The following is a 12,500-nucleotide window of genomic DNA, read 5'->3' on the forward strand; positions in this document are numbered from 1 at the left end:
CTCGTCAAATACCCACAAACACATCAACAAACAAACAAACAACAACTGTGAAGCCAAAGTCTATTTCCATCTCTGCATGGTTTGTATTGAATACTGCTGTGATCCTGAGAGCACTGAACAGTGAAATGGTGTTTGTGTGTGTGTGTGTGTGTGTGTGTGTGTGTGTGTGTGTGTGTGTGTGTGTGTGTGTGTGTGTGTGTGTGTGTGTGTGTGTGTGTGTGTGTGTGTGTGTGTGTGTGTGTGTGTGTGTGTGTGTGTGTGTGTGTTCACATGGTACAACACTTGTTCTTTTGTGTGTGAGAGTCTTTGAAGCGGAGTCTTTGTTTGGATCGGTATTTCTCCAGGTATGTAAGCTGCTTGCTGTTGATCGCTCCTCGACGCTTCCTACAACACACACACACACACATACACACACACACACATTATTTAGCAAACTTACATAGACAGCCTAAATATAAAACAATACAATGCCAGCCAGGTTGAAAGTGGTTACTTTTTTCTTTTCTTTTTTTTAACTTTTTTTCATAATGAAAAATAAGGAAAAGGTTACATGTGGGGGGTTAGCTAAATGTTCAAGTAAAACATTTGGACTACCTCCAAAGTCCAAACAGACAGCCCCTTGTGCCCCCCTGTGATTTTTGACAACCCCTCAAGGGGGGCCAGGACCCAAGGTTGGGAACCAGTGGTCTACTCTAGACGATAGTTATTGGATAGTCAAAATAGTTCTTACTGTCTGATGAACTGAACTGCTTCTTCATATTTCATCCCACTCTCTATTAGAGCCAGAGCCACCAGCACCGGAGCCCTACACACACGCACGCACGCACACACACACACAAAAGGTACATGCCGATCATAATTAAATACGATATGTGATGCAATATGATAACAACAATGAAAAGTTTCAGCTTAATATTCCGATATTTTGTTACAGTAACAGGGGTCTTCCCATCTCTCCAGCTGTTTAGTAAACAGAATATTAATTCTTTTTTCAATCAGGAGCGCAAACCCCCCGAAGAGCATTTATCAGCTTCAGTTTTATAGTGTTCCAATTCCAATTTTGTTTCAATTCCAATGTCACTTGTTTGTCCGGAATTGAGTACGAGTTCTCTGTCCCGATTGGATCAAATTGCTATCCCGACCTTTGTAACCTGGAACGATGGGGTTCATGTGGTTAAGGTTAGGGCAGCTCTGGTCCAGAGCGTAGGGAACGCTCTGGACCAGAGCTAAGGTTAGGGTAAGGGGATATAGAATGAATTAAAATGGATATCTTTCTTGTTGATGTGTGTAGGGCAGTGGTTCTCAAAGTGGGGTCTAGGGACCCCCAGGGGTCCTTGGAGTGTTTCCAGGGGATCCCCAGCTAAATTACTGATAGCTAGGAACCAAATGGAACTTTACAGGTGTGCAGTGGTGGAAAAAGTGCTCAAATGTTTTACTTAAGTAAAAGTATCAATACTGCAATGTAGAAGTAAAAGTCCGGAATTAAAAAATTACTTGAGTAAAAGTACAAAAGTATTGGTATAAAAATGTACTTAAAGTACCAAAAGTAAAAGTACTAAAATGTTTGAAAATAGCAGATCTACAAGCTCACAACACGTCGCCATGCGACGCGTTGTTAGCTTGTAGATCGGCATTTTTTTCGATCGGCTTTTTTTCTTCTTCAAATAGCCTAGGTATAAAATAGGGCCAAAGTGGTTAATGTATGTTTTATAACATAATTTATATCTGCAAAGTAACTAGTAACTAAAGTTTTCAAATAATTGTAGTGGAAAAGTACAATATTTGCCTCTGAGATGTAGTGGAGTAGAAGTAAAAGTATAGACAAGTGGAAATACTCCAGTAAAGTAAAAGTACCTCAAAATTGTACTTAAGTACAGTACTTGAGTGAATGTACTTAGTTACTTTACACCACTGCAGGTGTGTAACTCAGAGAGTTACTTACTGACGGGGGGTTCGTGGCCTAATGCATACCTAACTTGGGGTCCTTGAAATTAAAAGGTTTGAGAACCACTGGTATGGTATGGGGTTAGGGGTTAGGGGTCAGGGCTCGGGGTTAGTCTGACCTCCCCAGTCCAGCCACACAGTGGACAGCCACGCAGCAGCCAGGGTCCTCTGTAAACTTGTTCTTCAGTAGATTCAGCCAATCATCAACCAGCTTACTAGGGGGCGGAGCACCATCCTCAAATGCCCAATCCTGAAAGATATGCAGAACAATAATTATGTGTCCTTCTTTTTTTTACGTGTGTGTGTGTGTGTGTGTGTGTGTGTGTGTGTGTGTGTGTGTGTGTGTGTGTGTGTGTGTGTGTGTGTGTGTGTGTGTGTGCGTGTGCGTGCGTGTGTGTGCGTGTGTGTTGTACTCACCACCACCGTGATGCCATCTTTCTCCAGCTGTGTTTTGTCGTATGTGACATCACAGACTCGAACCACCGTGGTGGCACCGTACCGCTTCAGGTCCTGGGGGAACACACGGTCATGGACTGATGAAGTCACATGATCAGTGGTGTTAAATCACATGCTAATGTACGCCAGTGGGTCTCACTCCAAACAAACATGGGATTTCTGTTCACATCTCATCACACACATCAAACTTATTGGTTTAAAGGTTGTGTAAGTGAAATTTTCCTTAAAACAACCAAAAAAGGGTGAAAAGGTTAAAGCTCTATATTCTGATAATCATTGTGTCTGTTAAGTAACTGGGGTCTCTTATAATATATCTAGAGGGCGGATTGCCCCGCCCCCAGCTATTCATTTCTATGAAAGTGCTCAGAGGCGTTTTGAAGCCTGCCGGAAGTAGAAATATTGGGTCAATATTGAGTCGTTTAGAGCGGCCATAGTTATGAGCAGGCGCACTAGTGTCCTTTTTGCGTCCTGTGTCACAAACTACCTCCATGAACGAGCCTGTGTGTCGAGCCATGAACGCAAGATATTTATCAGATACACTGGAGATGCATATTTATATGTAAATGCATTATGTATAATATTTTTACACATTTATATTATATTACGTATATTTATATATATAAATATCTCAGTATTTTTTGCTCATGCATGTATTTCGCCCTGCCTGCAGTTCCAGCTTTGGCCACTATGGTGGCGGCTTCAATGTTTCTCAGCAACATGGGGGGCCTGGTCTCCACGTCACCTCCAGCTTGCCTCTAACCCATAACTACATTTTCAGGTGGGTCAGCAATTTCAGAGAGAGAACCCTTTTTATCAGCTTCAACTTTGTAGTAGGGTTACACTATAGGGTTTTGACGTGTTTATCCTGTATCCTGATTGGATGAGTTTGTAGACCTGAAATGTTATTTTCAGTTTACTTAAGAGAAGACAGGGTCACACCTGTTACTGGTCAAATACTTTATAGAAATGATTACGCTATGGGAATATTGAGCTATTTAACCCTTATTTTAACAAAAACATATCACTTATAGCACAATTAACTCTGTGTCAACAAAATGAAGCAATAAACCACAGTGGTTTATAGTGTATAATGTAATTGTCTCAAATCACAGTAAACCACAGATGTACTGTAGCTGAGTGGGTAGAGATTCATTTCTGTCTGGTAATCAGAAGAAAAGCAGAAGGTCACCGGCTTGCCTCCCGGCCCACCCATGTCTACGTGTTGAAGTGTCCCTGAGCAAGACATTTAACCCTTAACAGCTCCCCCCCCCCCACATGAATATCATAGACATATCCCAAATAAAACAGTTTTTAATAAAAATTTCACTACAAGAATATCATCTGTATAATGGTAGTCCCCGACCGCCTGCACAAACCAGGGCTATGATAGAAGACGGTACAGACAGCCCAAGGGCCGGGCAGGGGCCATTAACCTTCTTTTTATTTACCTTGGCACAAACAAGGAAGTTGCAATCCAAAGGGTGAATAGTGTGAACATGCCATTGGCACAGTAATAATGTGATAATGATTTATTAACAATAATAAAGTAATAATGTGACATGAGGTCACAGGTGTGTGGTTCTTGTTTTGTTTTTCATTTTACAATGAAATGAGGCTGCAAACAAGGCTGCCATGCATAGGGAAAATTAGGGGCTGTTTCCACCAAGATTACAGTGTATGTTTTTTATTGTTTACAATGGGAGCGTCTGTTGCGCACTCGAGCATTCACATGTGGCGTTTTTATCTGCTTGCTGAGAGCTGAAATAAAACGTTTTTAGGCGAGCGCCTGCTGTTTTCACCTGGGAAGAAACACTGGTGGACACACAGCTTCTAATGTGACTGCACAGGTCTGTGTCCCCTCACTTCTTCAGTCACAGAGGAGCAAACTAATCATTGAAATCAGCTGGTGTAGTGTTTGATTGGAATCTTCATAAGCTATGATTGAACAGCCTGTGTTCAGCTCCAGATTTTTTTTTTGAAGAGGGAGCAGCAATCAGTGTAAGTAGCAATCAGCACAGCAGCACAGCAGTGTGTGTGTGCGTGTGTGTGTGTGTGCGCGTGCGCGTGTGCGTGTGCGTGTGTGTGTGCGTGTGTGTGTGTGTGTGTGTGTGTGCGTGTGTGTGTGCGTGTGCGTGTGCGCGTGCGCGTGCGTGTGTGTGCGTGCGTTTGCGTTCGCGTGAGTGTTTGTGTAAAGATTACTTGTGAGCTTGTAGATCGGCTTTCGCTACTTTTGCACGACACTGTCGTACGAGGAAGTAGAGCATTCATTTACAAAAAAACATAAACAGTTGAAATATAGAAAGGATTTCTGCCCTACAGCGACAAAGCTCATACAGTCTATGTCACATGTCTGCTCCAGTGGTACCATTCTCTGCCTTCCCCTGCACTGGAACGAGGCCCAGTACAGCAGTGGTCCTCAAAGTCAGGCGTCCTTGGGGGGGTTCCAGGGGGTCCCCAGCAAAATGAGCATCAAAATCAGTTTAACCACTGATTTACCAATTGTATATAGGATACTCAAAAATAATTAACCCATCTATAAGCTCTTGACACAATTATGAAAAATCGTGAAGAACTGTCCGACCAATTCAAATGCATAACAATTTTGGCGTTTGAGAACCACTGCAATACCGTACGATACAATAAAGTGCCATTACCTCTGTGAAGGAGGGGAGCGTGCTGTCCGTAGGGTTGTGTGTGATGAGGAACCTCATGTTTTTGTGGCACAGCTCCACTGGAGCTGGACGGTTCATGGTGTTTGCCATCACGAAGGGTGAGCCCTTATGAGCTAGCCCTTTGCCGTTAGCCACTGGCACAATGGAGAAAACATGTAAGTAAGTGAGAAGAACCAAAGTCAAACATTGCAATGAGTTCCAACCAATCTTTAATCAAGTCAAACATCATACAGCTGATGTGTTCCTGCCTCCAGGCTTTTGTCTTTAGCTCACAGTCATCTTCTTCTTATATCTTCTATTATATCTGTGCGTACTATTAGTAGAATTTGTATTTATTTTTATTTTTATTTTAACTATTTAGTTGTTTGATTTGGTTACCTTTTTTTTCATTTGGTACTGGTTTCATTGGTAACTAGCTCAAGCTGTTTATTTTTTGTGATTGGATGGCTTATTACAGTAAGTAGTACCAAGGGTTTTGGGTCAGCTGAAGCTGTGGAATGATAGTGAGCACATCCACTTATATGACCGTGACTTTGTTTGTTTACTTTTTTTATTATTTTGTGTTTAATAAACAACTGTGAAAAAAAGAAAGTAAAGGGAGTCCCTGCGTCAGCTATTTGCTCAATTCCACAGTTTTTACACTGGGTTTTGTAACAAAAGAACAAAGGAACCACACTTCCACTAATCTCTAAAGACAGATTCTGCTTAACAGCAGAAGCAGAATCTGTCAGCACCATGCCTTAAAATGTGTTGTTGTTGTTGTTGTTGTTAGTAGGAATAAACACAGAAGCACCCGAGGGGAAGTGGACTAAGAAAGGGGAGGAGCCAAACTGAGTTCCTGTTTTATACAAAAAGGGAAACAAATATTTATTTTCCTTTTTTTTACCGAATGGATTTCCAGATTGCACTTACGCTGACTATACATCTGATTGTATTGCTGCAAGCAATTTCCCCATTAGATGTTATATTATGGTGATCTTGAACTTGAGTAAATGTTAATGTGTAATTATGTAATGTAATTTATGTTAACATGTCAGAACTTCTATTTGTGGATAGCCCTTTTCCAGTTCCAAAATGCTTTGTCATATATTTCTGGCCTGAGTTCCGTTGTGGCATGTTGGCTCTCACCTTACAGTGTTGGTGATTAGCAGTGCACTGCTGTCTTCACACAGTCAGTCAGCTGATTCCCCAAAGTCCTGCCTGATTAGGAACTTCCTGGTCAGGTCGTTTTTCTGGTGATATTTGACCAGTTCTGTGTCCTGCGTTGGTCTTGGAATATGGCTTTATCCCATTAGTTGACTTTAAGCCTTTATAAGTCCAGCAGGATGTCGTGTTGTTGCTTTTTCCTCGTTACTTCTCCATCTATTTTCAGTCTTTCTGTAACTCAGCGTCCCTCTCTCTTGTATGTCTCTCTCTCTCCTCAGTAAACGTCCAGTGACTAGGCTCCACTGGTTACCCCATGAGCTGTCTGGGGCCGAGGGGCAAAGGGTGCTGTAGGGTTCAAGGCCCCGGGGCTGCAGGTTGGCGCCTCATCCCAGAGGGGGGATGTCTAAATGTGTTGGGCGTGGCAATAGTCGCCGCTCCGCCGGACAAACTCCATCAACCAGCAGTTCTGATGGAGCAAACAGAGAAGAGGGTAAATAAACATTCACTGTAGTCAAACAACCAATTTATTTCACCATGGAAATTGGTGAAATAAATTGAAGAAAAGGGGGCATAATTAGAAAGCTATGAGGTATGACATGCGACATGAGTCATGTAAATATATTATCTATGCCTTAGTACAGTGGTTCTTAGTTCAATGGTCCTTGACATTTTCATGTCAAGGACCCCCAAATTGATGTGAATTTAGCCACTAACCTCCATTTGAATAGAATTATGCCAGGGACCCCTATAAGTGAAAATCTGTCAACATTTCTCAACATTTTAGCAATAGCACTTTCGAATAGCTGAAAAATACAATATGGCTTAAATGTTTAAACTGTTCCTCATTTTGCTGGGGATTGATCGCCCTCAAGGAACCCTGGGGGTCCCTGGGGGTCCCTGGACCCCACTATGAGAACGACCGCCTTAGTTTATCTTGTACCACGAACATACCTAGAAACCCTTTCGATGTGACCGTCAATATAGCCCCACATTCAAGATTTCCAAGAACCACCTACAGAGATTCGGCATTGTCATCTGCTTTCTGCGAAGTGAAATCTTCAGATCTGTGAGTCTCAGACAGTCTGTTCCACATGTTCCAGGAAATAAAAACAAACACTGGAGCTGCAGTTTCACAACAAGCAACTTTATATGTAACTATAGACTTCTGACCCACACAACATAATGTCACAGAACTAGTGTGACCTGAACACCGGGTGCTTTAGGGGCTGTGTGCACAGAGCTGCCAGTGCCTTTCTGCCATGCATTTCGTTGTAAATACGAGCTAGAACTCTCCTGTTCCCAACGTCGAGCATCGCGTTTCGGTGTCCAGCATTCTTTGGCGAAGCGCACTGTGTGCTTCAAGCTGAAAAGAGTTCAACTTTCGGAGAGGTGCGCAGCTCATCAGCGTCACGTTTGATCCCCCCGGCTGTGCGCGACAAGCCAGTCATTTATGGCCTGATGTTTACCGTTACTTTACTTTATTTGTGTATTTGGATAGGACAATGCATATTAATGGACGTCACATGGATTTAGCAAAGATGCTAGTTTTCATCCGCAGTCCTCACAAAAAACATAAAATCAGAAAACAGACAGACAAACCGTGGAATACATTTACATAACATTACATAGGGAACACAGCATAAAAATAAACCTAAAACCGTTGTTTTAATCGCGCAGGTGACGGTTAATAGCTCCGTACATTGCAGGCATCAACAAACGTTCCGTGCGAGCACCTTGGTCATGATGTCCAAAGCGTTCCTCTCCTTTTAAAATGCTTTCATGTGGACACGGCCCCTGGCTTATACCCCACTGAACCCCTACATTTCTTATAACCCAGTGGTTTTTTATTTTATTTTAAGGACCCCCATAACTCTCAGAGTTATAGACCTATAAGCGGACCTGGACCCCACTTTGTGAACCACTGTTATAACCCACTGAACAGGATCCCAGATAAACAAGTGAAATTTGAAAGTGGTGACACAAAAGAACGAGCAGACAAAATTGGGACTGGAACACTCTCAAATTGAAGCTGGTGAATGGGTTCTCTGTTTACTAAAGACCACTGACCACACGGCTTGGCACTGCGCCTGCGGAGGACCATACGTTGGACCCATGCAAGCATGCATACGACCCGTATGAGTCCATTTGGTTCCATTTGTACAAACTCTGAGTTCAATGAGGATTCTACAGTGTAGATTGGAGTGATACAAATGGGGGTACGTGGCCTAAGGAATATAGCACTGGGGGTCCTTTAAATTAAAACATTTGAGAATCAGTGATTTAGCATGATACATCTGTGTAAGGGAAGCAAGTACAATACGCCAGTTGTAAATGTCCTCATAACCACCAGTTAACAGAGAGCAAAGATGCGGTGTGGGTGATGAGGAGACAGGTAGCATCCTAGAACTCCTCCTCCGCACGTGCTGAGAACACTCAGACAGACAACCTGAGAAAGCTCATGGGTAATCTGTGTAATCCCTACCACTCAGCTCTGACCCTGCACACGCATGCACGCGCACGCGCACACGCACACGCGCACACACACACACACACACACACACACACACACACACACACACACACACACACACACACACACACACACACACACACACACACACACAAATAGCAGTCTATTCCTTTCGGGATTTATCCTTTGTCTTTTTAATTCCCATCAAGTCTATCTAAAAGGTAAATATAGAATTTGCTCGGAATTATTTAATAGGTCGGCCAAGCCAGCTTTATATGGCAAAGGGTTTTTGTTTTTGTTTTTGTTTTTGTTTTTGTTTTTGTTTTTGTTTTTGTTTTTGTTTTTGTTTTGTTTTTCCAAATCCATTGCCTCACACTCTCACGCAAAAACCTTAACTTTAAATGACACGTATGCTACAATGAATCAGTTTTTATATTGTGCTGGTTGTAAAGTACAGTAGGGGTTCTAATAATACAGCATGCATTATTAGGCCATGGCCCCCATAACTCTGAGAGTGTACACATGGAAATGGAAGACTTTTAAGGGTCCATTTGGTTCCGAACTATACGACTCCCTGAAACCTCCCACATCAGACCCCCACTTTGAGAACCACTGTCGTAAAGAACTTTGAACTATACATTCTATGCATGAACTGTTGTTATGGTTACAACATTCTAAGGAAAATTATTTAACCACTTATTTGTGTTGTGAGCTGATTAGCAATTTTTTTGAAACATTTGCACCTTTAATGACTTGCCCAAAATAGGGAGTTGTAACAGTGTTACTGTGTTCTGTTCTTCTCCTATGCATCTGTCATCAACTCTTTTTTTGCTCCAGCTCTTTAATAAGCAATTTCAGCCAATCAGGATAGAGTACCCATTTATCAGTTTCAATTTGATAGAGTGCTAGATCCAATTGTGTCTGCTCACTTCTTTGTCTCCAATTGCAATGGTTTATCCTCTATCTTGTATGAATTCTCTCTCCTGATCAGATAAAATTGGCATCCCGACATGAAAACGCCTTTTCTGTTTCCTAAAGAGCTGTAGAGACAGGGAGACCCTGTTACCAAACACTCTATAGCAATTATTGCTACCAGAATATAGAGCTATTTAACACTCATTTAAAAATAAATAAATAAAATAAAATCACTTACTGCACCAACATCAATAGCAATAGCTCAGTGCAACAAAGTAGCCTACCATTCCAGTTTCAGTCTCAGTTTAGATGCATAGCTTGCATCTTATGCAGAACAACGTGGTCAGAAGAATTACACGGTAAGCGTTCCTCATTCCCTCAGTTCCTCATTTCATGGAGGAACTGGAATCCAAAACTAGTTGTCAGTTCAAAATGTAGCCAATTTCTGTAGCTGATTCTCTTATGTCCAGAGCAACTGTAAGTTGCCTGGTTCAACGTCAGAGTAAGAGACATGATCATTTGTCACACAACAACAGATAAGTGGTCAATTGTCATGGAATTAGAATGCAAAGAGAGATTTCCGGTATTTCCGGTAGGAGACACAAAGAGTCTCTTTTGTGTCTCCTACCGAAAATACACCTGGTCATCAAATTATTGGCTTAGAGATGCGACAAAAAAAAAAAAAAAGCTATGAATTCAAGGCTTCATGGTAACTGATAGAAAATAAGTAATTTTTGGGGTGAACTACTCCTTTAACAGAAAAACAGCCAAACCCATGCAAGTGGTGGCATCATAAACACTATGTTTACACTGGCAGGCCAGATCTGATTCCCATATTTTATCTGAACAGCAAAAAAAGACATGGAAAGAGATTTGTGCAAATCAGATTTGAGCCACATTCAATTAATGCAATTCAAATCTGTCTCAGTCTGGACACTTAAATACAAATCATTAGGAAAGTTAGTAGATAACTGCTCTGAAAACAGGTTTGAGCTTGCTGGATTGACCCCTCGCTGCATGTGTTCTGAGTGTTCCAGGGTGCAGTCTCCTTAGCTCAATGTCCACCAGCACTGATTGCCGCGCAACCAAACACCTTGACTGTCATTCCTGCGACTCTACTCTTAACGCCTCTTACCCTCAGCGGACAGCTTGGTTCCTAAACGGCGGAATCCACAACTGTTGACACCAGAAGTCTTTGCAGAAGTGGCAGAGCCCGCGTCCGCGAGTGCTTCAGTGCTGCCGTACAGCCACGCGCTCTACGCACCACTGTATACTGGCTGTTCCCACAAGACACACAGTACCTACAGTACAGATGTATTTATAGCTCCTATCTATATTAGCAGCTGATGCTCTGTTACATCAAAGTGCAGCAGAGTCGCCAGCTTCCACAGTTCCACTCCAGAACTGTGACACTGTCACACTCTGCCCAGTGACCTACCTACCAGCCTGACCCGCTATCCCTCCTTTCAACTACTATCTTTTTTTTACGGAATCATATTGCTCTGACTGCCCCTGTATAGTTATACTGTACTACAGTGTTTCTCAATGTCTGGTACGGGTCCCACCAGGGGTCCAAATGGATCCGTATACGGGTCTGTAACTACATGCCTGTAAGGATCCATTTGGACCTCCCCGATGGTCCCCAGACCACAACGTTGAGAACCAGTGCATGAAATAGTCTATCTTACTCACAAGTCCAAAACAGAGCCTCGTGAAACCACAAGCTTTTTTTTTCCTTTCTGGGCTCCGTTCTCCGCTGTGACAGTCTGAGTCTGACAGACTGTGACCCGAATTCATCAGCCTCTTTAAGTCCACCTGCCGTTTACCCCGGTCTGTCAACCCACTTAGTGGGAACTGAAACATAATGCAACCAGCCCACACAGCAGCAGCAGCAGCAGCAGCAGCGGTCCACCTTACCAAAACAGTGAACCTCTCAGTCCTCCGTTGTAGTTAGTATTGTTTTGTTCCTGCCAGCTGAGTTGAGGTGGTGGTGGTGGTGGCGGTGGTGGTGGTGGTGGTGGTGGTGGTGGTGAAGTAGCCGGTCAGTCAGTCTGCTATAGTTGTACTACAGTGCTTTGCTGTGTAGTGGTTCAGTGTGCTGAGAGATTAATCAGGCTGAACTGCCACCTGACCATGACAGTCCTGTCACTACCAGAGCCGCACTAGAGCTAATGCTCTTACAGAGGGAGAACGCGCACGCACGCGCGTGGGCGGACACACACACACACACACACACACACACACACACACACACACACAGAGCTCCTCCTGCCCGTCTCTCTTCTCTCCTACTCCCCAGCCCCCCTCCCTCCTTCCACACTCGCACTCACACACACCCCAACTCCTCGCCCCCCCCCTCCTCTTATAGGTTGATTATTACAATGTTGAGTCAAGTTAGGGGGGAAGTCATTAGTGAAGGGGGGGGGGGGGGGGGGGGGGGTAAGGAGATCTACAATTGAGTCAGGATGTGTTGAATTTCCACGTGTCCTTTGTGCTTTCTGTTTCACTTCCACAGTTTAACCACTTAAGCCCTATACACCGTACTTTATTGAACGACGAATAGCGAAAATAGCGGAGAGATTTTCGCCGTGAACTTGTAGATCAGCTTTTTTTTCTTTTTTTGTTGACCTTTTTTTTAATTGTTTGCCTATAATGTCATGTACCCCAAAAAAGGAATGCTAAGTTGAACGTGGTAAAGTTTGAACAGAAGAATGGAGAAAAAAAAGGATATGAAAATAAATTCTGGTTCCTTGAACGAAGGTTTTTCCTCACTTTGATGACAGCGTTGGCCAGACCTTCTCTCGTCCCCACCCCAGCTCCCCTCCCTGAAGCCTCAGTAAAAATAGAAGCTTCTTTGAGCTGGCTGACAGATTAGACTTTTTACTACTGAGGTCCCT

General features: G+C 43.0%; 1 protein-coding gene across 3 annotated transcripts in view; it reads right to left on the bottom strand.

Annotated features, from left to right (window-relative positions):
• Positions 1 to 12,500, bottom strand: part of LOC308084172 (protein tyrosine phosphatase type IVA 3-like) — a 15,541-nt gene that overhangs the window by 1,874 nt on the left and 1,167 nt on the right. For 2 of the 3 annotated variants that reach the window (XR_013933051.1, XM_080426711.1), the window contains exons 1-7: positions 11,521 to 11,842; positions 6,201 to 6,684; positions 5,055 to 5,206; positions 2,362 to 2,454; positions 2,064 to 2,194; positions 731 to 805; positions 1 to 384 (exon numbers count right to left, since the gene is read on the bottom strand). The exon at positions 1 to 384 is cut by the window's left edge. Coding sequence is in view for 1 of the 3 variants with exons in the window: in XM_080426711.1 (XP_080282837.1) it covers positions 267 to 384; positions 731 to 805; positions 2,064 to 2,194; positions 2,362 to 2,454; positions 5,055 to 5,162 (525 nt within the window). In the remaining 2 variants the exon portion in view is untranslated. Of the gene's footprint in view, positions 385 to 730; positions 806 to 2,063; positions 2,195 to 2,361; positions 2,455 to 5,054; positions 5,207 to 6,200; positions 6,685 to 11,520; positions 11,843 to 12,500 lie in introns of those variants that run through there. The other variant, XR_013933050.1, reaches the window with a different exon arrangement.

Source organism: Gymnoscopelus braueri (genome assembly GCF_963280865.1).
Source record: "Gymnoscopelus braueri genome assembly, chromosome: 4".
NCBI lineage: Eukaryota > Metazoa > Chordata > Actinopteri > Myctophiformes > Myctophidae > Gymnoscopelus > Gymnoscopelus braueri.